Below are 25,805 nucleotides of genomic sequence, written 5' to 3' on the forward strand. Positions count from 1 at the left end.
CAAATTAAAAAGGTAATATTTAATTGGATTCCACTTTTGTTTTGGATTCACCACTCACCCCCTTGCTTACCTGTAAAGGAGGAGAGTCTGCTGCATTTGGCCAAGAGTTTGGCAGAGCATTTTGATTCTCAGGACTTTTTCCTGGACAATTTTTTTATGATGTCTACTGTAGCTATAAATCGATATGAACTACTCTTCCCAGTCCCCAGAGGAGACTCTCAACTGCGGAAGAGACTCCTAGAGGAGTGCATCTATACTATGATAAAAATTTTCTGTTTTATTTTTAATACCTAGCCCAGTGTCGATTGTAATTCTTATACTTTAATGTAAATTTACTTTTGAAAGGTATATTTGATAGGCTGAAATTTACAATATTATTTCAGACTATGATGTAATATGATATAATATAATACATAATATTATGTAATATAGTGTAGATCAGTAGGATAGAAGTGGGATTGAACATTAATTGTCCTGTTGATCTTCATTTTAAATCCAATCCTCAGCAAATGGTTTTTGACAATTATTTTTGAAGTTTGAAAATATCAGGTTGTAACCTGTAGGCGTAAAAGCAATAATGTATGTTGTAATGACTTTTTTTTCTGTGTAATAGCCACTCATTTTAAATTACAGATTGACAAGGAGTATTTACAACTGGAACCAATTGGTTTGGTTTTTGTATTCTTCTTTGGCCTGATTCTTGTTATCCAGTTTACTGCTATGCTCTTCCATCGTTTTGGCACCATTTCTCATATTCTTGCTTCTACAGAACTGACGTGCTGCAATAGAAAGGTTAGTCATCATTCCTCAATAACTGTTACTACTGCTATTAACAACTCACTGCGGCACCAACCTACGCACCACTGCAGCCAACGCATCTATGTGCGCTCTTCCATCCCAATCGATTCAAAGCCTCCCTCTTCACACCCTCCCAAAATGTTCCCATTTCCCTTAAATCTTTTCTTATTATGTATGCACTCCTCCTCCCCTAAAGACCTATTATGTAAGAAATATGGTCTTGAATGTTTCTGAAAATTTGTATATTACCCATTTTAATAGTCTACGTCACGGATTGACACAGAAAATGCTGAAATTACGAGCCTGCTGTAATTAACAATGATTGGGTTTTTTGTAACTATTCTGACTGCTATTGACTTTTTGATCCAACTGATTTAGCAAATAGCAGATGGTACTTAACTATAGCCCCCTCCGCCCTCCGCCAACTAAGGTTTTGTTTAGTCACCTAGACTAGACTTCTGTCTATGTTAGATATTACTAATCTTAACAAACAATACTTAACTTATTTATTTAGTTGATTCCGTAACACCTTGCCAATCTCTAATCGAAGAACAGTGACGTGACGTTACATGACTCATAACGGTTTCTCTGGGGTACTTTTCCAAACCGAGTAAGTTTGCTTTTGGGTGCTCACAAGAGACCATACGAATTTTATGGCTTGGGTCTGAAGGCAAGCAAGTATATTTCATAAAACAGATTGGATAGGATAGTCACTAGATTTCACTCAAAGGTGCCAAATTTTATTGGTAAGTGTACCCTGTTTTGCCTCACAGCCGGGGAATCGATTTGGAACTGTCAATTTTGTTTTTATGTGGGAGGAGGCTGTTGTAAAGAGACCTAGGGTTTTATATTTAGGGGAAGGGGAGCAAACCATTCATTCTCCTTTCCCGATAAAAGCGTCTTAATTCATTTTTTTACGGTTTTTAATCACGATATGCAACAGTTTGTTGTATTTAGTTTTTTAATGAATCTACTGAATGTGTACTATGCTTCCAAGAGGAAGTTTACGTTCAATTAAGAGATGTGAAACTAGAATTGAAGATACCCATGTCCATTTTCAAGACTGTCTATGTGTACCTGGGGTTAAGTCTATTAGATAACATTCAAACAATTCTGATTCTGAGCCATGCCCTTGTCCTATAAAATAGTTTCAGTAACTTCTTTTTTCTAAATCAAGATAATCGCTTTTAATGTAATGGCCGGTAAAACTTAAGTCGGAGCTTTGGTACCCGGATGGGGACTATTTTGATCTACAATCGGGGCACTAGCCTGCCGAATTGCCAATTTTGGTACATTTTAGTGTAATTTTAAGCTATCTAAAGTTAGAATTGCTGGTTGCTAATTTCGATGCTCACAAAATTCAGTACAGTAATTTAGATAATATAAAACGAAGGATACATACGAATGCAATACAATGTACATGGTACAATAATGCACACGAAGGGTGTTGATGGGATCATTACTTTCAAAAATGTTAGTCGATAATATAGATGGAAGGAAAGAGGGAGCAAATATTGTCATTATAATAACCCCTCCCCCTAAGAGCCTAAAATGTAGTCTTGAGAACAAAAATTGGTTAATCTGTTACAAAGTATGTGTCTTTACTCTTATTACCAAGGAAAATTCCGGGCAAGAATATTCTAGAGGCCCGACCAGTGGCGTAATTTCGTCCAAATTCTTGTGGCGGGGCAAAGTTGGAGCCAATTTCCTCAAATCAAGTGAAAATGACAGTGAAACTGAAAAATGATTCTTACATTACCATAAAGGCAAGGGTATACTAAATAGAACCGAGCTGTTTCTCTGGATCCTTGAAAGTTCAACTGGGGAGGGGGGCAAACTGAGGTCTGGTGGGCAAACTTGGGTCTGGAGGGGGCAGTTGTCACCCCCCTCCCTAGCAAATTGCGTCGCTGGGACCGACCCTTCTGAATAGTCACACCAGTTGGAGGGGGGGGGGTATATTCGGACCGCCTAGAATTTGAAAGTATCTGTTTTGTACCTTTCTCTTAAGAAAGTTGAAAAAAATTGAAAAAGCCCCCTGCCCTAGATTTTAATAAACTTATATCTTTATCATCATTTTGAAATAAAGTTGAAATAAATCCTTGACCTGACCACATTTTCGAGGTTTCGATGTTACTGCTCGGAGCAAAAAAAAACTATTGGATTTCATAGGGCACCAGAATTAGCAAGTTGCTAAAAGTTTTGATATTCGAAATGAAAAATTAAACAAAAAAATAACGAGTTTTAATTTCAACAAAGCAGTGAAAAAATAAGAACAAAACATCACTTTAATAATAATAATTACAAAAAAATATTCCGAATATTTAGGCCCCACGTCCACGAGCCTTTCTCAACGGAAAAGAACGAAAAATAAGAAATTTGTTTTTTAAAACATAGTTTTTTACTGTTTTAAAAAGTAGAGTTAAGAGAAAGAGTCAAACTTTAGCGTGAAGAGCGGAGCGTTGATGAGGAAGCAGCCCCTTTCACATACGAAGTAATTTCTGTTCGTTTTAAGTTTTAATGTCGCTCCTTACTTTCCGTTTAAAAAAAACTTGTTTTTTATTTATTTAATCAAATATAAAGGGTGTCTATTTGATCACGGTAACGACGATCTGTTTTATTGGTTTTAGCTTCAGTATCAACTAGGCATTAATTTGCCCTAGGCAATTCAATGTTTCATCTTAACAAACTTGTTCATATAGTGGAGTACATTCTTTTACCTTTATTTTGTAGATCCTTTTGTTTATCTTTGTTTGTTGTTATTTGTATTCTTTTTGTTTGACATTTGTATTGTGTTCTTGCTAATTTTTTATATTGCATGACAATGTAAAAAAAAAAGAATTTTTCTACATTCTAGCGGTGTTTGTATTTTTTCTTGAGTTAAATTCTAAATTTGACTATTTATTTCTAGATTGAAGATATTTCTGACGATGCTTTCATAGATAAAAATGCAATTGATATAGCCAGAAATCTTCAAAAATTAAGAGGTTTGGATGGAGACCAAGAAAGTGAAAACGGATCAGGTACTTAGCCTTAAAAAATTGTCAAAATTTCAAATAAAATTAGAATAAAGATTAAGTGGCATTAATCTTCATTAGTTGCTAATTATATTAATTAAAATTACACCCAATAAATTGATTTAATATAGCTAATTAATCAATTAGTGATTAATCAATCATATATAATTAATCACCAAATTATATTAAAGTTTTAACATTAAAGTTTTTACTACGTTTCACGTAAAATACTATGTCAAAATTTTAAAACATTTTGAGTAAAGCATATAATGAGTTTAATTACAAATTTCTTTCTCGTGACAAAATCGGATTAAGCGAAAGAGGTTGAAATTTCAATCTGTGTGCTGTGGTATAGTAAAACCTCAACTGTAGAGTTCAAAAAGACTTCTTCAAAAAATATACATGGCCGTCATAGTAATTCGGTTGACTGTATAGAAGAAAATACTTATGTGGCATTTTTTTAATTTTCGTTAAAAAAAATGTCTTTATATTTTCATAAGAAAAGTAAAAATATTACCCCTCCCCTATATTTTGGAAAATGATTTTTGCCCCTCTCCTCCTAATTTCCTTGAATTGGCACTGCTGACCACATACTTGATGTCAGATTGGGCTAGCCTTAAAAATTTGAAATCACAATAAGGTAGTGCAACGGAATCTCGGTATTTAGTCTTGATGCAAATTACATTGAATTTAAATTGAAAATTTTGAAGATTTATATCTTTCCAGATTTTAGTATCCATTTATATTCCTTATGAAATCTTAAACTATTTATTATTTGCCCTCTCGGTTTTTTCCAGAATAAATCATTTTTAGGATATAAACAAACAGGAAAAGATGGATTTCCGTTCAATACTTCTGTGACTTAAACATGAAAATTTCCAGGTTTGATCCTATAAGTTACAGATTAATTATGCCCTTACACTGTCAATGGCACCAGTTGTTGCTAATCGTTAAGTTATTAATTGATTATGTGCTATTAATTGGTATCAATGTTATTAATCGTATCTTATTAAGTTAAATCGTTAAAGGCCCAGCTCTTGCATATTTTCCCTTTTCTTTGGGTTGCGTAACAAGTTTCGCTAATGGACGAACGTGTTTCTAGCAATATACTTCATTAATAACTGAAAAAAATTTTAATTTAATTTTGGTGTCCTTCCCTTTGCTTTCCCTGCAAACATTGTGCCTCAGATTACCGCACGTTGAAATTTGTTTTATTTAATAGTTCTTTTGTGAAACTTAACTACCACATCCCCCAAAAAACAGACCATAATCATTCTTAAATACAAGCGTTATCAAAATGAATAAAAAAATCCCCCTGGACTCTTAGGCCTATTTATATCTGAAAACCGAAATTTAGATTTTTCTTTAGGTTGTTTCAAAATTGTGAAACAAAATTATTTGTTTTTCCTGCAAACATTTTGCCTCAGATTACTGCACATTGAAATTTGTTTTATTTAATAGTTTCACTGCAAAACTTAACTACCCTCTCCCTCCCAAAAAACAGCCTATAATCATTCTTAAATACAAACGTTATCAAAATGAATAAAAAATCCCCCCTGGTTACCTCTTAGGCCTATTTATATCTGAAAACCGAAATTTAGATTTTTCTTTATGTTGTTTCAAAATTATGAAACAAAATTATTTGTTTTTCTCTGCAAACATTTTGCCTCAGATTACCGCACATTGAAATTTGTTTTATTTAATAGTTTCACTGCAAAACTTAACTACCCTCTCCCCCCCCCAAAAAAAAGACTATAATCATTGAGCAAGCGTTATCGAAATGAATAACAAATTCCCCCTGGATACCTCTTAGGCCTATTTATATCTGAAAACCAAAATTTGGATTTTTCTTTATGTTGTTTCAAAATTATGAACAAAATTATTTGTTTTTCTCTGCAAACATTTTGCCTCAGATTACCGCACATTGAAATTTGTTTTATTTAATAGTTTCACTGCAAAACTTAACTACCCTCTCCCCCCCCCCAAAAAAAAACAGACTATAATCATTTTTAAATGCAAGCGTTATCGAAATGAATAACAAATTTCCCCTGGATGCCTCTTAGGCCTATTTATATCTGAAAGCTGAAATTTGGATTTTTCTTTAGGTTGTTTCAAAATTATGAAGTTGTTAGGACAGTATCACGTTTTCGTCAGTGTTACCATGTTGAAACGTGAAAATAAATAATCAAAACCGCCTATTTAAATTTGACAAGGCTTTTTGGAAAATTTCAAACACTAACAAACCTGTCGTTTCTCAAAGACAACTGCATCTTCAAAGGAAAGCTTTATCTTCTTAGATATTTTTTTGTGTCCTTATGTTCGTTGATTATGCCCTTATGATCCACTGAAGCAGGAGTAGAAGATAAGCAAGTAATGCGGTAAGTAGGAGTTGCGGTCTTAGGTCTTTTTCAGAATAACTAAATTAATTTACCTGATTTCTCACCCGCTTCGTTTAGTTCGGCTATTACCCGAAACTACTATATATAGCCGCTAGGCTATTACCCGCTACTACCGAAAACTATATTTCTGAATGTGGGCGTCTTTTTTATTAGAAATTGAAATTCTTTATTTATTTCATTTTCTTAGATGCATATGGCTTTTAAAGTTTCCATTCCAGCAATTGTAACAATCATATTCATTTTTATTGTCGTTGGTTCATTTAAAAATATTGTCGTTATTTTTGTTAATCCGTATTTGCTGTATCATATTAGTTCGAGTTTTTCAGAAAACTAAAATTGATAACAGCGCTTCCTCTGTGTGTGCATTTTGCTGATAAATCATAGAGGCGCTATAAACTGCAAAATAAAGCTGTTCAAATTCTATGAAAAGGAGCGTCTAAAACGGACAATTCTTCCACTTTGGAGCTGCAGACTGCCTTGTTGCAAATCGGAAAACTATACAACAAAGTAGTTCAAACTTGTCTTTTATTTAATTCGTCCACATAGTTCAAATCCTAAAAGGGGAGGGGGAACATGAAAAAACTGTATTTTAGAACTCAGTTTTCTGGGTTTGAGTCCTTCGCATCCGTTTCAGAGGATTACAATCTCTCCTTCCGAATAGATCTTTATTTGGTTTACTAATAGTTTTATTTTGCATTCCTTTCTTAGATTCTAATGCTTACCAACAGGTAAGCATTAATAATTACAAGGTTTGAGGGAGATTTACCCCCCTCTCTGGTCAAAGAAAACGAGAATAGACCTCTTTCTTACGAAGTTCATTTTTTTTCTTCATTTGTATTATAAGTTCTGTTCTCTATTATAAAATTACTATAGTACAATATTTCTAAGAAAAATGGATTTATATATTTGCCATACATTTCTATTATTTAGACGATTTTCTCGTTTTCTGTTCTTTATTTTTCTTTCTTCATAAAGAATTATTCATCCTTTCAAATATCGCCTTGAGCAAGTATTTCTTCTTTGTCGAGTTTTACATACATTAATGTATAAGTTGTATTCATTCAATTAAAGGAAGGTGAAATATATGAAGCTTGGTTTTCTAGGTGGAGACAGAATTGGCAGACGAAGAACAATTCATAACCTTGAAAAGCAGAGACAGAAAAAGCGAGCTATTGGTACTTTAGATGTCGCTTTTAAAAAGCGGTTCTTCTCTATATCCGCTGAAGCAGGAGTCGAAGGTAAGCAAGTAATGCGGTTTTTCATCTTTTTTCCAGAATAACAAAAATTAATTGTCTGAAACAAAGACGACTCAAACGACTCAAAAAACTGATTGACTGTTTGAATTACCCTTACTCTATGCCTATCTACATTAATTCTGCCCTTTATTGGATATTAAACAATCTATCAACAAGTAAAATGACATTTTATACAATTTTGAAAAAGTTATGCCAGCTTTGCCTCTCACAGAGACTATCTGTCTTGGCTTTACTCTAATTAGCCATGGCTAATCGAGTCTGTGTACCAAACTACCTTAGTTCTGCCAAGGATGGATGACAGACTATCATCAAGAAGTGAAAAGAATGATTTTTATACACTTTGTAAAAGTTATGCCGGCTTTGCCTCTAACAGAGGCCATCTGTCTTGGTTTTACTCCAATTAGCCATGGCTCTCAAGTTTGTCATCAATTCTACCAACTTGATTTTAATTCAAAAATCAAACGACTCGGTCAAGTTGTTTTAAAAGAATAATGTGTCCTTATTCAACTTTTTCCTGTAAATAAAAAGCATTGTTGGTGGCAAAATCTTTTTTTTTTCTGCTCTGGAGAACGAGACAGCTGGTGAAACAAGGGGAGTTGTTTTCTTCAAATTTGCAGTGGGATGGGGGGTATACTCAGACAAAACTTAGGGTTAATAACCTCATCTCACTTTTCCCCTATGGATATGTGATTACTTTAATAATAGGTAAAATTATTTACTTTGTCAGTCAAAACAGAATTAACTGATCATTAAGAGGTTTTTGTAGTTCTTTTTTATCGAACGGTCTATGGTAACGAACTTTGTGGAAAGAGTAGCCCGTGTGAATAGTAATAGAAGCTCTAAAAATAAAATTTTGATAACAATTTAGACATCAAAAGAATGTGATTTTTATGGATGATCACAATATGTAAAATTCAATTAGTTCATAGTTGCCTATCAAAACGTATTAGAATGAGAAACTTAATATAGTTTTAGAAATAGGGAAAACATCCCTGAAAAAGGGGGGAGGTCGATCCTGACGAAAACAAAACCGCCAAATTAAGCATGTCCAAGAACTATGTACCAGCATTTTCAGCATTTCCTATGTGCAGAAACAAAAAAAAAAACATTTCTCCGAGAAGTTTGGTCACGGATGCTTTTTTTTTCGGGAGTGATCGTATCTTAATACGTATTTTAATTTTGATAACAATTTAGACATCAAAAGAATTTAATTTTTATGGCGGATCACAATATGTATATATTCAATTAGTTCAAAGTTGCCTATCAAAATGTATTAGAATGAGAAAAATAGTATAGTTTTAGAAATAGGGAAGAACACCCCCGGAGGGGGGGGGGGGGGTTGATCCTGACGAAAACAAAACCGCCAAATTAAGCATGTCCATGAACTTTCTACCAGCATTTTCAGCAGTTCCTATGTGCAAAAAAAAAAAAAATACATTTCTCCGAGAAGCTTGGTCACGGATGCTTTTTTTTCGGAAGTGATCGTATCTTAATAGTAGTCTTATTATAAGGTAAGCGTGCACATTCGAGTGGAAATTCAAAACTCCATTCCCCTTTCTGGGAAAAAAGAGATCATGCAACAGATATTCCGACTTTTGCCATTTGTACCACAAACTATTTGGGCTAAGTAGGGCCAAAATAGTATCAAGCGAAAATTTTTTGACGCCTTTTCGCAGGTGATGTTCATTTTTGAAGTATTTTTATTACACTTGATCGTAAAGACCGGAGGTGGAGGGGATGGTATTTCAATTTTTATTTAGAATAATTCTCGCATGGTACTAAAAATAAAGAAGAAAAAAAAAACTAATTTTTGAAATCAAACAGATCGTGTAACGAACTGTAGTAAGGATACCAATGTAGTAAGGAACTGAATTTTGATACCAATAGTTACATCAAAAGAGTCGCGTTTTAATGCTGATTTTAAATATATAACTTCCATCAAGATTAGTCTTACCTATCAGAAGTTTGGAGCCTGAGAAAATTTGCCTTATTTTAGAAAATAGGGGATAACACCCCCTAAAAGTCATACAATCTTAACGAAAATCACACCATCAGATTCAGCGTATCAGAGAACCTTACTGTAGAAGTTTCAAGCTCCTATCTAGCTCCTAGCTCCTAGTTCAAGCAGGACTGATAAATAAAATGATGTGAGATGTTAAATCCATTCAAACAAAACAGAAAAAAAAATTAAATACAAGTTTTCAAAGCCAGTCTTGCTTTTCAAGCAAGACTGGAAAATAGGCTTCAAGCAAGACTTCAATGTGCAAATTTAAGAGTTGGGTTGAGCTTTGACATGAATGGTGCAACAAGTCATAAGGCATCTATATCTTAGAAACATATTCACAAATTATAGAGAACAGATCCTGGCTTGTCTTAATTAATACATAAGATGATTAAAACCATCCAGTCATACAAACTGCTTCTTAGCATACTTAAAACGTTTTTTACTGTTTTAAGAAGTAGAGTTAAGAGAAAGAGTCAAACTTTAGCGTAAAGAGCGGGGCGTTGAGGAGGAAAAGCCCCTTTCATATACGGAGTAATTTCTGTTCGTTTTAAGTTCTAATGTCGCTCCTTACTTTCATTTAAAAAAACTTGTTTTTTTTTATTTAATTACAGTAAAGACCAATATTAAAACATAGAACAAACAGAGACGATCCTATATACTAGGGAGCTGCCTTCCCTCAATCCACTCCTTATGCCGAAATTTGACCTTTTGTACTCAGTGCTTCGGCAATGATTGCTCTCATATAAGAGCAATGGGATAAAAAGTTAAACTAACAATCTTTACACTACTTTTCCAATTTGATCTGTTTAATCTATAATCTATTAAATCTATTTTTTTTAGTTTTCGACGACCTAATTATTTGAATTTAATAATAATAGTAATTTATTAAATTATTTGATTTATAATTTATTACTAAATATCATTACTAAATATCATTTATAATTTATTTTGTTTATTTTATATTTAACATTTATAATCTAATTTATATCCAATTTATTGTAAATTATATTTAAATTTTATATTTAATTTACGATCTATATGTATTGAATTATTTTTTACGTCGCTCTGAAAATACGATTAAATAATAACATTTTTGCTTCAAAAGTTTTGAAAAGCAATCAGCAAGCAAAATACTTACAGTTACCAACTGCCTACATTTGTTGCCCTTTAAAGTGTTTTCCAGAAAGTGTTAGTCACCATTTAGCATAAAGAGTAGAGTTTGAGGGGAGGTAGCTCCCCTTATATAAGACAATTTAAGTTCTTCTCAAGTTTTATTATCTATCTTTGCTTTCATTAAAAAAATAAACTATTCCTTTTTAATTTATTATGATTAACACGTACAATGAAATACAAACTTATTTCGTAGAGATTCAAATGGGACTTCAATCATGCTTCAAATATAAAGCTTAAAATTGTTATTACTTACTATTAGGGGACTAATATTTTTCCTTTTCAAAACGATCCTACTGAGGATTTAAAACTCGTACTTAAGAACATGGATTCAGCTCTCGCTGTCAAAGACACTGACTATCAGGTTTCAAGAAAGTTGATACTAATTTTTGTTCCCATTGCATATGGCAACGTTCTCACTAAGATGTGCCTTTTTTCCAGAAACACCAGCCATGAGTCAAATGAGGAAGTTGTCGATGACAAGAGAAACAATAAAAGCCTTGGAGCTTAGAAGAAACACTGTTTTGGGTGAAAGAAAAAAGTCCACAATGCAAACACTGGGAGCCAATAACGAGTTTAACAAGTGAGTGAACTTCTACTACTTATGCTCCTTACTTCATTTCACCGTTTATGTTTACATGGACAAGATTTATAAACTTCCAATCAATATATATAAAAATAAGTTGTGTGTGTGTGTGTGTGTGTGTGTGTGTCGAGTGACGTCATGTTTGTGTGTCGACTGACGTCATATTTGTCGACTGACGAAATTACAGACCGGGACATCGGGACACAAATGACGACCGGGACACCGAAACAGAGGGAATATAAATGACGACCGGGACACTCAAAGAGAAAGCGACAGGGACACAAGGAATGTTCGATTAGCAATCACCATCAACAAAGCACCGGGACACAAATGACGACCGGGACACAGGGAATATAAATGACGACCAGGACACTCAAAGAAAAATTACAGACCGGGACACCGGAACACAAATGACGACCGGGACAAAAATGACGACCGAGACACCGGGACACAGGGAATATAAATGACGACCGCGACACTCAAAGAGAAATTACAGACTGGGACACCAGGACACAAATGACGACCGGGACACAGGGAATATAAATGACGACCAGGACACAGGGACACAACTACAACGGGGACGCTGGGGGGCACAGGGGGGGGGGGTATATAAATGACGACAGGGACCCAGGGAATGTTCGATTAGCAATCACCATCAACAAAGCTCAAGGGTAATCATTAGAATAATGAGGTATAGATCTGAATACAGATTGTTTTTCCCATGGACAATTATATGTTGCATGTTCAAGAGCCGGTAAACCTGACAATCTATTTATATATATATATATATATATATATATATATATATATATATATATATATATATATATATATATATATATATATATATATATATATATATATATATATATATATATCTATCTATATTCACAGGTGGGACACAGGGACACAACTACAATGGCGCGTAACTAATATGGCGCGTAACGACTTACGCGCGCGGGGGGGCTTGGGGGGGCGCGAAGGGCCCCCACCAACTAGGGTTCGATAAATATCTTCGAGCAGAAAGTTGTTGGCTTTTTTACCCTCTCTGCTCAGTCGAGCTCTGCTCACTCGGGTTTTTGAACATCATCAATGGTTCCATAGATCTAGCTCTACGTTGTGATTTTATAGGTTTGCATGGAACTGGACGTCGGCTAACAGTAAATCACCTATCTTTGAGCTCGTATATGGCCCTCACAGGTGTATCTTTAGGTTATGACGTCATATGTTTACAGACGGGTGAATTTATCTTAAATTAAATTGTCAATTCATACCATATCAATGTTGCGAAAAAGTTCACTTATATTTCTCAAGTTGTTCTTATCAGGAGGTTTATTTTGCCATAGCAATGATTTTCTCGGGCGAAGAAAAAGTTGACAATACAAACACTTGGAGCAGACAAGGAGTTTAATAAGTGAGTGAACTTCTATTACTTATGTTCCTCACTTCATTTCACCATTTATATTTACAGGGAAAAGACTTAAAAACTCCCAATGTTTGATAGATATCTCCCAGCAGAAAGCTGATGGCTTTTTGTTGACGTTCTGTTCACTTCTGCTTTTGATGATCATTAATGGTTCCGCAAATGTAACTCTAAGCTATGACGTTATAGGTTTTGCAGACAAATGGACATCAGCTAACAACAACATACATGTTTTTCAGCTTGTACATAGCATTTACAGATGCAGCTCTAGGTTATGACGTCATATGTTTACAGACGGGCGAATTTATCTTCAATTAACCATGTCATTTCATGCCATTAATTTAAAACTTTTCCACAAAATTTTTTTTTAATAGAAATCAAAGAGCTCCATTAAGCCAAAAATTAGCAGAAATAAAGTCAAATAATCTTCCAAGCGTAAAACTGCCACAAATCACCATCAATAAATAAATGACAATCAAAACGGAACAGAAATTATAAACAGTCAAGTCAAGCTAAAAAAAAAAAAAAAGCAAAAATTAACATGCGTAGGGCTGATAATCCACAAGCCTTCTCAAGACCAGGCCACAATTTGTGCTTTACTAAATAAATTAAAAAAAAAATTACCGTGTATTGTCAGTTTATTTTTTATATACTGATATCTACCCCTTAAAGTTTTGATAATTTTTTATTTATGAAAATGAAAAAAGTGAAAATATTTAAAACGTGTTTTGTTATCAGCCCTAGGTATGTTAATTTCTGCTCGTTTTGAGTTCGCCTGGAAGTTCAAACATGCATACCTTTCTCAATAACATATACTTTGTGTAAACAATGAACAAGATATAATTACTCGACGCAATGCAATGCAGATCAGAAAATTCTCCAGAATTTTCCCATTTTTCAGTGTCCACTTTTAAAACTGACTTATATATATATATATATATATATATATATATATATATATATATATATATATATATATATATATATATATATATAATATATATATATATATATATATATATATATATATATATATATATATATATATATGTATATATATATATATGTATATATATATATATATATATATAATATATGCATTATTATCTCTTTTTAAGGTCTAAACACGGGCCGCGTCATCGAAGTTCTACAGCTCTAGTTGACGGAACAGCAGAACGGATCTTCACTCCAAATGGAGACACCAATAACGGCTATGATGAAAGTAGTGACGATGATAGGATGACAACAAGGTCATCAGTTAAGCTTCACCCGTTGACCCCGGCTGGGCGGGGTGGGTCCTGGAAAGAGGTAGACAACACAAGAAAGAATAGCCCGATGTGATAATATAGTTTTTATTTATATTTTTGACTATCAATTTTTTTAATAGCTCTATTTCTTGCTTTTCTTTTTATGCCTTCAACTTTCCTTATTTTGGAAAGCCTCGTGTTGTGAACGAATGGTTTTATCAATAATATTATGTTTATCGGATTGTGAAAGTTTTCCCTTATCAACGAAATCTTAGGTTTTTTTGTATTTTGTGTTTTATTTACATTAAAACAAAAATAAAAAGCACTTAGTTGTATTTCTTCTGTAGATTTTTTTGGGAAAAATTAATATTACTTGTTATTACAATGATTACAAGTATTACACCTAGATTATTACACACACACATACATATATATATATATATATATATATATATATATATATATATATATATATATATATATATATATATATATATATATCATGAAAAGAGAAATCACCAATGCTACAGCACAAAAAAAAAAAAAAAAAAAAAAAAAAAAAAAAAAAAAAAAAAAGACAGAAGGAGAAAAGGAAGACTGTTTTCCTAAATTAGTGATTAATATAGACCAGCACTTGAATGAGGCCTTAACCCTACTCATCCATACAATCACATAGGTCAAACAGCATAGCCACACACAATCAACCATAAAGAATAATCCATGGACAGGCAGTCATGTCGTCAATAAGTATAAGACGTCATTTACCGAACAATAGAAAAAATAATATAGACAAATAATTCAGAGGCAACACCCAACATAAGGGCTCATCAGGAGAATACACTGGCCTATATAGGGTTTCGCCACTCTAAATTCTCTACCCAGCACAGTGTTGTGGCTACCACAGAATATCCATGGCATCCCCGCGTCAGGTATCACCCCCAAAATACATGCCTATGAAAAAAAAACAGCAAATGTAAAACAACCAAGTAAAACCAAAACAAGCTTATCCTGTTAATATATCCCTCCCCTTAGCAACAATAGGTAAACTAAATATTATAAATTTTACCAAATCACAAATATTAACACATTGCAAAAAACTGAATGAACTAAACAATTATAGAATTCATCTTTACCATGTGGCTAATTTTTTAAAAAATCCGCTCAATTAGAAACACAATTCAAAATAAATGGCGCTGTGACAACATTTCTCGAACCTCCGAAATTAGTTAAAAATTTCTTTAAGTATTTCTAGATAATTCTTTTGATATTTATTTAAAAGTTCGTTATAATGAAAACTAAATTTTTTAAATTGCCAAGTTAATTTATTTGCAGAAAAACCTCTTGATATCAACTTTTGGCTTAAGATTTTACATCTATTTTTAAAATCAATATAATTACTACAAATCCTTGCATAACGAAGTAACTGTGAGAAAAACGCTGGATATGTGATATTTGAGTGTATATTACTTTCAGGGAATGGGAAACTAATCACTTCAAAATCAAAATCATCCGTTTTATTATACATTTTAAAACTTAATTTATTATTATCACAAATATTAATATTTAAATCTAAGAAATGATCTTCATGACCAGCGCCATGACTAGGCTCAAGAATAAGTTCTGATGGATATATATTTTTAGAAATATCAATGAAATCCTTACAATTTAAGACCAAAATATCATCCAAATATCTTTTATTATTTGACAAAGCATGTTTTAAATTAATTGGATTATTCTTATCCATCATATATTTATATTCTGGTTGACTTAAAAACAAGTCAGCTTTAAATGGGCTGGCATTCCCCCCCATGGGAATTCCCATAATTTGCTTGTACAAATCACCCCCAAATCTTATATAAGTATTGTATAAAACAAATTCCAATAACTCAAAAATCATATCCAAGCTGTAACATCTCAAATTAACTGTAGTATTAAAGCAGTTTGTCCATATAGCTTTTTTATTATAACTGTCTATTTTTAAGAACCTTTTACTAGATAAGAGGAAAGATTTCTTTATATTAGTTACGCGCCATTGTAGTTGTGTCCTTGTGTCCCACCTGTGAATATATATCTATATATATAAAAATAAGTTGTCTGTCTGTGTGTCTGTCTGTCTGTCAGGTGACGTCATGTTTCTGTGTTGACTGACGTCATCAAGTTAGTTGTCGTCATTTTTGCTACGACGGTGACCTCATTCAAGATATTTAAGACATATGTTCACGTAGAAATCTATTAATGTTTAAGTTTAAAATGACTGATGAACTTACAATGGCAAAAGCCGATGAAGATGCTCAAAGAGTCTATGCCAAAAAACTTGCTGCTGATAGAGAAAGTCAGAAAAGAAAGCGTGCCCAGGAATCAAAAGAACAGCAAGGAAACAGGCTTGAGGCTGATAGAGAAAGAAAGAACAGAAAGCGTGCCGAGGAATCAAAAGAACAGCAAGGAAACAGGCTTGAGGCTGATAGAGAAAGAAAGAACAGAAAGCGTGCCGAGGAATCAAAAGAACAGCAAGGAAACAGGCTTGAGGCTGATAGAGAAATAAAGAACAGAAAGCGTGCCGAGGAACTACCAGAGCAACGCGGAAGCAGACTTGCTGCTAAAAGAGAAAGTGAAAAAAGAAGGCGTGCCGAGGAATTACAAGAACAGCAAGAAATCAGGCTTGCTGCTGATAGAGAAAGTAAGAAAAGAAAGCGTGCCGAGGAATCACAAGAACAGCAAGAAATCAGGCTTGCTGCTGATAGAGAAAGTAAGAAAAGAAAGCGTGCCGAGGAATCAGAGCAACCTGAAAGTTATCGCCTGGCATTCAGGTACAACCCAGTCGATGATTATAGCTTGAGTAGATGTGTTCAAATCGGGACAATGTCTAAAATTTGTCCCTATTGCAAGGCCTTGAAATTCAATGGTGAAACAATGGGAATGTGTTGCGCCTCAGGAAAAGTTAAACTTCCTCTATTGGCTGCACCACCAGAGCCATTGAAGAACTCATGTTTCCAAATGACGTCGTTTGGAGCCCAAATCGAAAATCCAGATCAATTTATGTCTACTTTCAAAGTAAAAGGGCAAATTTATCATAGAGCAGGGTCTATGATAAAAGTAAAAGCTGCAGTATCTCGTCCCAAGATTGATTACATGTAAATGTAATAAATAAATCTGGACGACCATAGAGACGAACATACGCAATAGCATCTTGAGCATATTCATGCATATGACGGGGACTGTCAGCATATGACGAAGGTAAAATTGTTAATCTTCCAACGTTTGTGGTATTACCGTCATTTATAACTGCATCTCGCAAATGAATGTATTGTACAGAGCGGAGCTTGGTCTGATTCAGGCGGATATATAGCAAACGTTCTGATTCAATTTTAGCATACATATCAACGACAAATTGGTGAAACAATTCACGGCATTTTAAAATATAATTTTCTTCATCCTGCCGAATCATTAGTCTATAGGAATAATAATGCATTGCACTGCATTTCTTATTCATTTCTTTGTTAGTGGCTGGATTCATCAATTTAATATTAAAGTGATAGCCGTCGGCTCCATCCCAAAAAAATGATAGGATATTGTAGGGCATCGTAGCATCGATGAGTTTCAGCTATTCTTAACAACTGACCGTTTCGCTTATGAAGAATAATATCTCGAGGTAAAAACTGATCACCGACCATAACGATTGCCACTTCGTCGATAGTTGGAGCATTGTATCTACGCACATGTTGGCCAGGAGGCGTTTTGTCAGCGGAAATAACAATTTTTGTTATTTCCGCGTCGTTTGGACCCCAAGCCCCCCCCCAAGCCCCCCCCCCCAAGCCCCCCCCCCCCCCAAGCCTATATATATATATCATGAAAAGAGAAATCACCAATGCTACAGCACAAAAAAAAAAAAAAAAAAAAAAAAAAAAAAAAAAAAAAAAAAAAAAAAAAAAAGAGACAGAAGGAGAAAAGGAAGACTGTTTTCCTAAATTAGTGATTAATATAGACCAGCACTTGAATGAGGCCTTAACCCTACTCATCCATACAATCACATAGGTCAAACAGCATAGCCACACACAATCAACCATAAAGAATAATCCATGGACAGGCAGTCATGTCGTCAATAAGTATAAGTCGTCATTTACCAAACAATAGAAAAAATAATATAGACAAATAATTCAGAGGCAACACCCAACATAAGGGCTCATCAGGAGAATACACTGGCCTATATAGGGTTTCGCCACTCTAAATTCCCTACCCAGCACAGTGTTGTGGCTACCACAGAATATCCATGGCATCCCCGCGTCAGGTATCACCTCCAAAATACATGCCTATGAAAAAAAAAACCAACAAATGTAAAACAACCAAGTAAAACCAAAACAAGCTTATCCTGTTAATATATCCCTCCCTTTAGCAACAATAGGTAAACTAAATATTATAAATTTTACCAAATCACAAATATTAACACATTGCAAAAAACCTGAATGAACTAAACAATTATATAATTCATCTTTACCATGTGGCTAATTTTTTAAAAATTCCGCTCAAATAGAAACACAATTCAAAATAAAAGGCGCTGTGACAACATTTCTCGAACCTCCGAATTAGTTAAAAATTTCTTTAAGTATTTCTAGATAATTCTTTTGATATTTATTTAAAAGTTCGTTATAATGAAAACTAAATTTTTTAAATTGCCAAGTTAATTTATTTGCAGAAAAACCTCTTGATATCAATTTTTGGCTTAAGATTTTACATCTATTTTTAAAATCAATATAATTACTACAAATCCTTGCATAACGAAGTAACTGTGAGAAAAACGCTGAATATGTGATATTTGAGTGTATATTACTTTCAGGGAAAGGGAAACTAATCACTTCAAAATCAAAATCATCCGTTTTATTATACATTTTAAAACTTAATTTATTATTATCACAAATATTAATATTTAAATCTAAGAAATGATCTTCATGACCAGCGCCATGACTAGGCTCAAGAATAAGCTCTGATGGATATATATTTTTAGAAATATCAATGAAATCCTTACAATTTAAGACCAAAATATCATCTAAATATCTTTTATTATTTGACAAAGCATGTTTTAAATTAATTGGATTATTCTTATCCATCATATATTTATATTCTAGTTGACTTAAAAACAAGTCAGCTATAAATGGGCTGGCATTCCCCCCCATGGGAATTCCCATAATTTGCTTGTACAAATCACCCCCAAATCTTATATAAGTATTGTATAAAACAAATTCCAATAACTCAAAAATCATATCCAAGCTGTAACATCTCAAGTTAACTGTAGTATTAAAGCAGTTTGTCCATATGGCTTTTTTATTATAACTGTCTATTTTTAAGAACCTTTTACTAGATAAGAGGAAAGATTTCTTTATAACAGTTTTTAAATTATCAAACACTAAATTGAGTGATAAATTAGTATACATTGTCGCAAAATCGAAAGACTCAATTCTTTTAGCTGAAACCATTGTTAAAGAATCTATCACCTGCAGTGAATTATTAACACTCCAATATGGATTAAAATTCGAAAATTTTTTAATACCAGAACAATAGGTTTTAAGTTTATTTACAATTTCCTTTAAAATTAAAGAGAGGTCAGTAGCAGCAATGCGGGTTGGACATTTAGCTGCTCCAGCAATAAACCGTGGTTTAGGGGGATTCTTATGAAATTTTACAGTCCAATATAGGAAAGGGAACTTTTTATCATTGTCATTTATTTTAATATTAAAATTTTTAAAAAGTATTTCTTCAGTCTTTTCAATTAAATGCTCATCCTCTATATTTACCTTTTCATAAACATTAGTTGTGCATAACTCCCTTTTTAAGATATCACAATACAGCTTCTGACAAATTATGGCAAAATTATTATTAGCTTTATCCACTGGCACAATTACGAATTCATTCTTTAGATTAGCAATTGCTTGTTTAATCTTCGCATTATAAAATAATGATTTAGTGTTACTATTTTTTAAGTTAGAATATATTTTATTTCTTACTCTACTAATAATTAAATTCTTCCAACTTTGAAAACTCTCTTTATTTTTATTCTCTTTCTTACACCACTTATCAATAAATAAATCAAAATCATTTTCCAAGCCATCAAGAACACTCGATGGTTTCAGATGATGAGAAAGACGGAAATTTGCCCCTTTATTCATTATAATTTGAAGATCATCTTGCTTTACTATTGACAAGTCCCCTGTTATAACATGTTTGTAAGTAGGATTTACAAATGGGCCAAGTTGCTTACAATTACAAACAGGTTTCCAATTTATATCGCTATCTAGTTTTTTTAGTATTAAATTATAATTAAAAATAATTTGCCCAATAGTTTTTGAAAATTTATAAGTTAAAACTGGACTATCATTATAATTTAAATTACTAGGAAGGGCCTGTTTCACATGCCGCTGATTTAAAATTTCTGGTAAATTAATATCTTCAATCTGCTTACAAGTAAAATTAATAGGTAAATACAATCTGTTATCCTTATTACTAATCTTATCGAACTTTTTCTTTTTTGAAATAAATTTCGTTTTAGTTAGAATGCAAATTGTATCACATATCACCTTAAAATTATAATCAAGAGCTGTATTATTCTTAACAATCCAGAAAAGTTTGATTAAATTCCTCTTGGATAAATTATTTAGACACTTTATTACAGAAATCATACCCCTAGATTCAAGTAGCTGGCATAGATCTATAGAAAGCATATGTACATCTAATTCATTTTTTCTATTATTTTTCCTATGTCCTCTCGATCGTTTTTTACGTTTAGTAGGACAAGTAAAAGAAGGATGGTCCATAAAACCATCAATACATTTAACAACAACATGAGACATGTCACCATATTTTGCTACACGATCATTTAACCCAAAAGGATAAGCTGTACCAAGAGTATGGATCCAGAAATCCTCCTGTTTACGTAGTCTATTATTCTTCTCTTCTTTATTTAAATTTTCTAATTCTAAATTTTCTAAAATTGTGACAGTTATATCTGATATGGAACATTTACCATTACTACAATGTTGAACTAGATAGTTATTAGTTTTTTCATTATTAACTGTTGTCTTGTGTCCAGAAAATCTTTTATATATATTATTAGTTGTTTCCCCCACATATTGTAGGCAGCATTTATTACATTCTAATAGGTAAATTACATTGGTTGTCCTACAATTAACATTACCACGTAACTTGCATGCAAAATTTTTATTATACAATGTACTTTTAACAGAAGTCTATATATATATATATATATATATGTATATATATATATATATATATATATATATATATATATATATATATATATATATATATATATATGGTTTTAACTACGTAAAACTTGCGAATATACAACATTCTTTGCTGTCCCATTGTCTTTGCATATAAATAGATTGTCAGGTTTACCGACTCTTGAACATGCAACATATAATGGTCCATGGGAAAACAATCTGTATTCAGATCTATACCTCATGATTCTAATGATTGCCCTTGAGCTTTGTTGATGGTGATTGCTAATCGACCATTCCCTGTCCCGGTGTCCCGGTCGTCATTTATATCCCCCTGTTTCCCCGGTGTCCCCGTTGTAGTTGTGTCCCTGTGTCCCGGTCGTCATTTATATTCCCTGTGTCCCGGTCGTCATTTGTATCCCGGTGTCCCGGTCTGTATATACATTCGTTTTTTAGTTTTGTTTTTCTCCTTTTTTTTTTCTTTTTTAGTTTATTTAGATTTTTAGATTTTTTAGTTTTTTTATTAGTTTTTAGTTTTTTTTTCTTTTTAGTTTTTTTGTAGTTTTTACCTTCTTTTTAGTTTTGTTAGTTTTTTTTTTTACTTATGTCCTGGTCGTCATTTATACTCCCTGTGTCCCGGTGCTTTGTTGATTGCTAATCGAACATTCCTTTTGTCCTGGTCGCTTTCTCTTTGAGTGTCGTCATTTATTTTTTTCTTTTTTAGTTCTTTTAGTTTTTACCTTTTTTTGTTTTTTTTTAGTTTTTTAGATGAAAATTTTTTTTAGTTTTTTCCTTTTTTTCTTTTTAGTTTTTTATTGGTTTTTACCTTTATTTTAGCTTATTTTTCAGTTTTTTCCTTTTTTTTAATTTTTTTTTATTTTTTATTTTTTTTAGTTTTTTACCTTTTTTAGTTTTTTTAGTTTTTTTAGTTTTTTAGCTTTTTTACTTTTTTTATTAGTTTTTAGTTTTTTTTGTAGTTTTTGCCTTTTTTTAGTTTTTTCAGTTTTTTTTTAGTTTTTTATTGGTTTTTACCTTTATTTTAGCTTATTTTTCAGTTTTTTCCTTTTTTTTTAGTTTTTTTTAGTTTTTAGTTTTTTTAGTTTTTTACCTTTTTTTAGTTTTTTTAGTTTTTTTAGTTTTTTAGCTTTTTTATTTTTTTTATTAGTTTTTAGTTTTTTTTGTAGTTTTTGCCTTTTTTTAGTTTTTTAGCTTTTTTATTAGTTTTTAGTTTTTTTTGTAGTTTTTGCCTTTTTTTAGTTTTTTTAGTTTTTTAGCTTTTTTATTTTTTTTATTAGTTTTTAGTTTTTTTTGTAGTTAGTTTTTTAAGTTTTTTACCTTTTTTTAGTTTTTTTAGTTTTTTTAGTTTTTTAGCTTTTTTATTTTTTTTATTAGTTTTTAGTTTTTTTTGTAGTTTTTGCCTTTTTTTAGTTTTTTTAGTTTTTTAGCTTTTTTATTAGTTTTTAGTTTTTTTGTAGTTTTTGCCTTTTTTAATTTTTTTAGTTTTTTAGCTTTTTTATTTTTTTTTATTAGTTTTTAGTTTTTTTTGTAGTTATTGCCTTTTTTTAGTTTTTTCAGTTTTGACGTCACCTGATCCACAGATCCACACACAGACAACTTATTTTTATATATATAGATATATATATATATATATATATATATATATATATATATATATATATATATATATATATATATATATATATATATATATATATATGTTTTTAACTACGTAAAACTTGCGAATATACAAAATTCTTCGATGTCCCATTGTCTGTGCATATAAATAGATTGTCAGGTTTACCGACTCTTGAACATGCAACATATAATTGTCCACGGGAAAAACAATCCGTATTCATATCTATACCTCATTATTCTAATGATTGCCCTTGAGCTTTGTTGATGGTGATTGCTAATCAAACATTCCCTGTATCCCCATCGTCTTTTATATATTCCCCCTGTGCCTCCCGGCGTCCCCGTTGTAGTTGTGTCCCTGTGTCCCAGTCGTCATTTATATTCCCTGTGTCCCGGTCGTTATTTGTGTCCCGGTGTCCCAGTCTGTAATATCTCTTTGAGTGTCCCGGTCGTCATTTATATTCCCTTTGTCCCGGTCGTCATTTGTGTCCCAGTCTGTAATTTCGTCAGTCGACAAACAACTTCATGACGACATACAGCTCAATCCTTATAATGACGTCAGTCCACAAACATGACGTCAGTCGACACACAAACATGACGTCAGTCGACACACACGTCCCAGTCGTCATTTGTGTCCCAGTGTCCCAGTCTGTAATTTCTCTTTGAGTGTCCCGGTCGTCATTTATATTCCCTGTGTCCCGGTCTGTATATGCATTCGTTTTTGAATTGGTATATGATGAAATAAATTTTTTGTTTTTTTTTCCTTTTTTTCTTTTTAGTTTTTTTATTGGTTTTTACCTTTTTTTTATCTTTTTTAGTTTTTTTTCTTTTTTCTTTTTAGTTTTTTTGTAGTTTTTACCTTTTTTGGTTTTTTTTTATTTTTATTTTTAGTTTTTTTAGTTTTCTTTTTCTCCTTTATTTTTCAGTTTTTTTCCTTTTTTTAGTTTTTTTTTAGTTTTTTTTTTTTTTTAGTTTTTATTAGTTTTTAGTTTTTTTTCTTTTTATTTTTTTTTGTAGTTTTTACCTTTTTTTTAGTTTTTTTGTTTTTTTTTTAGTATTTTCTTTTTAGTTTTTTTGTAGTTTTTACCTTTTTTAGTTTTTTTCTTCTTTTGTTTTAATGCTCAAGCCAAGGTTCGAACCTGGATCCTCTCGGACCTAGAACCTGGAACATAACGCTTTACCAACTCAGCTACTTCGGCTTGAATACATTCGTTTTTGAATTGGTATATGATGAAATAATTCAGACGTCATATGCGGACAAACACAACGTCAGTCGACAGACAGACACACAAACAAACAACTTATCTATCTATATATATATAAAAATAAGTTGTTTGTCTGTGTGTCTGTCGAGTGACGTCATGTCATCAGGTCGTCATGAAGATAGTTGTCGTCATGTTTGTTATGACGATGAGGTCATTAAAGGTATTTAAGAAAATTGTTCAAAGACAATTTTTTAATTGTAAGAAGATCGTGGACGGAAAAATGTTTAATTGTAAAATGACTGAAGAACCTACAATGGCAACAGCCGAGGAAGCTGCTCAACGAGTCTATGCCAAAAAACTTGCGGCTGATAGAGAAAGTAAGAAAAGAAAGCGTTCCGAGGAAAAACTACAAAAAAAAACTGAAAAGAAAATACCCAAAAAAATAAAAAAGTTAAAAAACTAAAAAAAGGTAAAAAACTAAAAACTAAAAAAGAAAAAACTAAAAAAAACTAAAAAAAAGGTAAAAACTACAAAAAAACTAAAAAGAAAAAAACAAAAACTAATAAAAAAACTAAAAAAACTAAAAACTGAAAAAGAAAAAGAAATAAAAAAAGGAAAAAAACTGAAAAATAAAGGAGAAAAAGAAAACTAAAAACCGGGACACAGGGAATATAAATGACGACCGGGACACTCAAAGAGAAATTACAGACTGGGACACAAATAACGACCGGGAGATATAAATGACGACCGGGACACTCAAAGATAAGTTACAGACCGGGACACAAATGACGACCAGGACACCGGGACACAGGGAATATAAATGACGACTGGGACGCTCAAAGATAAATTACAGAGTGGGACACAAATGACGACCGGGATATCTATATATCTATCTATATATATAAAAATAAGTTGTCTGTCTGTGTGTCTGTCTGTCAGGTGACGTCATGTTTCTGTGTCGACTGACGTCATGAAGTTAGTTGTCGTCATTTTTGCTATGACGGTGACGTCATTAAAGATATTTAATCATGAAGTTAGTTGTCGTCATTTTTGCTATGACGGTAACGTCATTGAAGATATTTCAGACATATATGTTCACGTAGAAATCTATTAATGTTTAAGTTTAAAATGACTGATGAACTTACAATGGCAAAAGCCGATGAAGATGCTCAAAGAGTCTATGCCAAAAAACTTGCTGCTGATAGAGAAAGTCAGAAAAGAAAGCGTGCCGAGGAATCAAAAGAACAGCAAGGAAACAGGCTTGAGGCTGATAGAGAAAGAAAGAACAGAAAGTGTGCCGAGGAATCAAAAGAACAGCAAGGAAACAGGCTTGAGACTGATAGAGAAAGAAAGAACAGAAAGCGTTCCGAGGAACTACCAGAGCAACGCGAAAGCAGACTTGCTGCTAAAAGAGAAAGTGAAAAAAGAAGGCGTGCCGAGAATCACAAGAACAGCAAGAAATCAGGCTTGCTGCTGATAGAGAAAGTAAGAAAAGAAAGCGTGCCGAGGAATCACAAGAACAGCAAGAAATCAGGCTTGCTGCTGATAGAGAAAGTAAGAAAAGAAAGCGTGCCGAGGAATCAGAGCAACCTGAAAGTTATCGCCTGGGCATTCAGGTACAGCCCAGTCGATGATTATAGCTTGAGTAGATGTGTTCAAATTGGGACAATGTCTAAAATTTGTCCCTATTGCAAGGCCTTGAAATTCAATGGTGAAACAATGGGAATGTGTTGCGCCTCAGGAAAAGTTAAACTTCCTCTATTGGCTGCACCACCAGAGCCATTGAAGACTTTCCTTACTGGAACTACGTCAGAATCTAAGCGTTTTTTGTCAAAAATCAG

The 25,805-nt window shown here is 32.6% G+C and overlaps 1 protein-coding gene across 1 annotated transcript in view; it reads left to right on the plus strand.

Annotated features, from left to right (window-relative positions):
* The window catches only part of LOC136033264 (chitin synthase chs-2-like), a 93,491-nt gene extending 79,352 nt beyond the window's left edge, over positions 1–14,139 (plus strand). The window contains exons 20-24 of the mRNA XM_065714018.1: positions 634–792; positions 3,707–3,818; positions 7,315–7,449; positions 11,084–11,225; positions 13,770–14,139. Coding sequence (XP_065570090.1) covers positions 634–792; positions 3,707–3,818; positions 7,315–7,449; positions 11,084–11,225; positions 13,770–13,992 — 771 coding nt within the window. The 3' untranslated portion in view covers positions 13,993–14,139. The remainder of the gene's footprint in view (positions 1–633; positions 793–3,706; positions 3,819–7,314; positions 7,450–11,083; positions 11,226–13,769) is intronic.
* Positions 14,140–25,805: the final 11,666 nt, after the last annotated feature.

Source organism: Artemia franciscana, chromosome 11, assembly GCF_032884065.1.
Source record: "Artemia franciscana chromosome 11, ASM3288406v1, whole genome shotgun sequence".
Taxonomy (NCBI): domain Eukaryota; kingdom Metazoa; phylum Arthropoda; class Branchiopoda; order Anostraca; family Artemiidae; genus Artemia; species Artemia franciscana.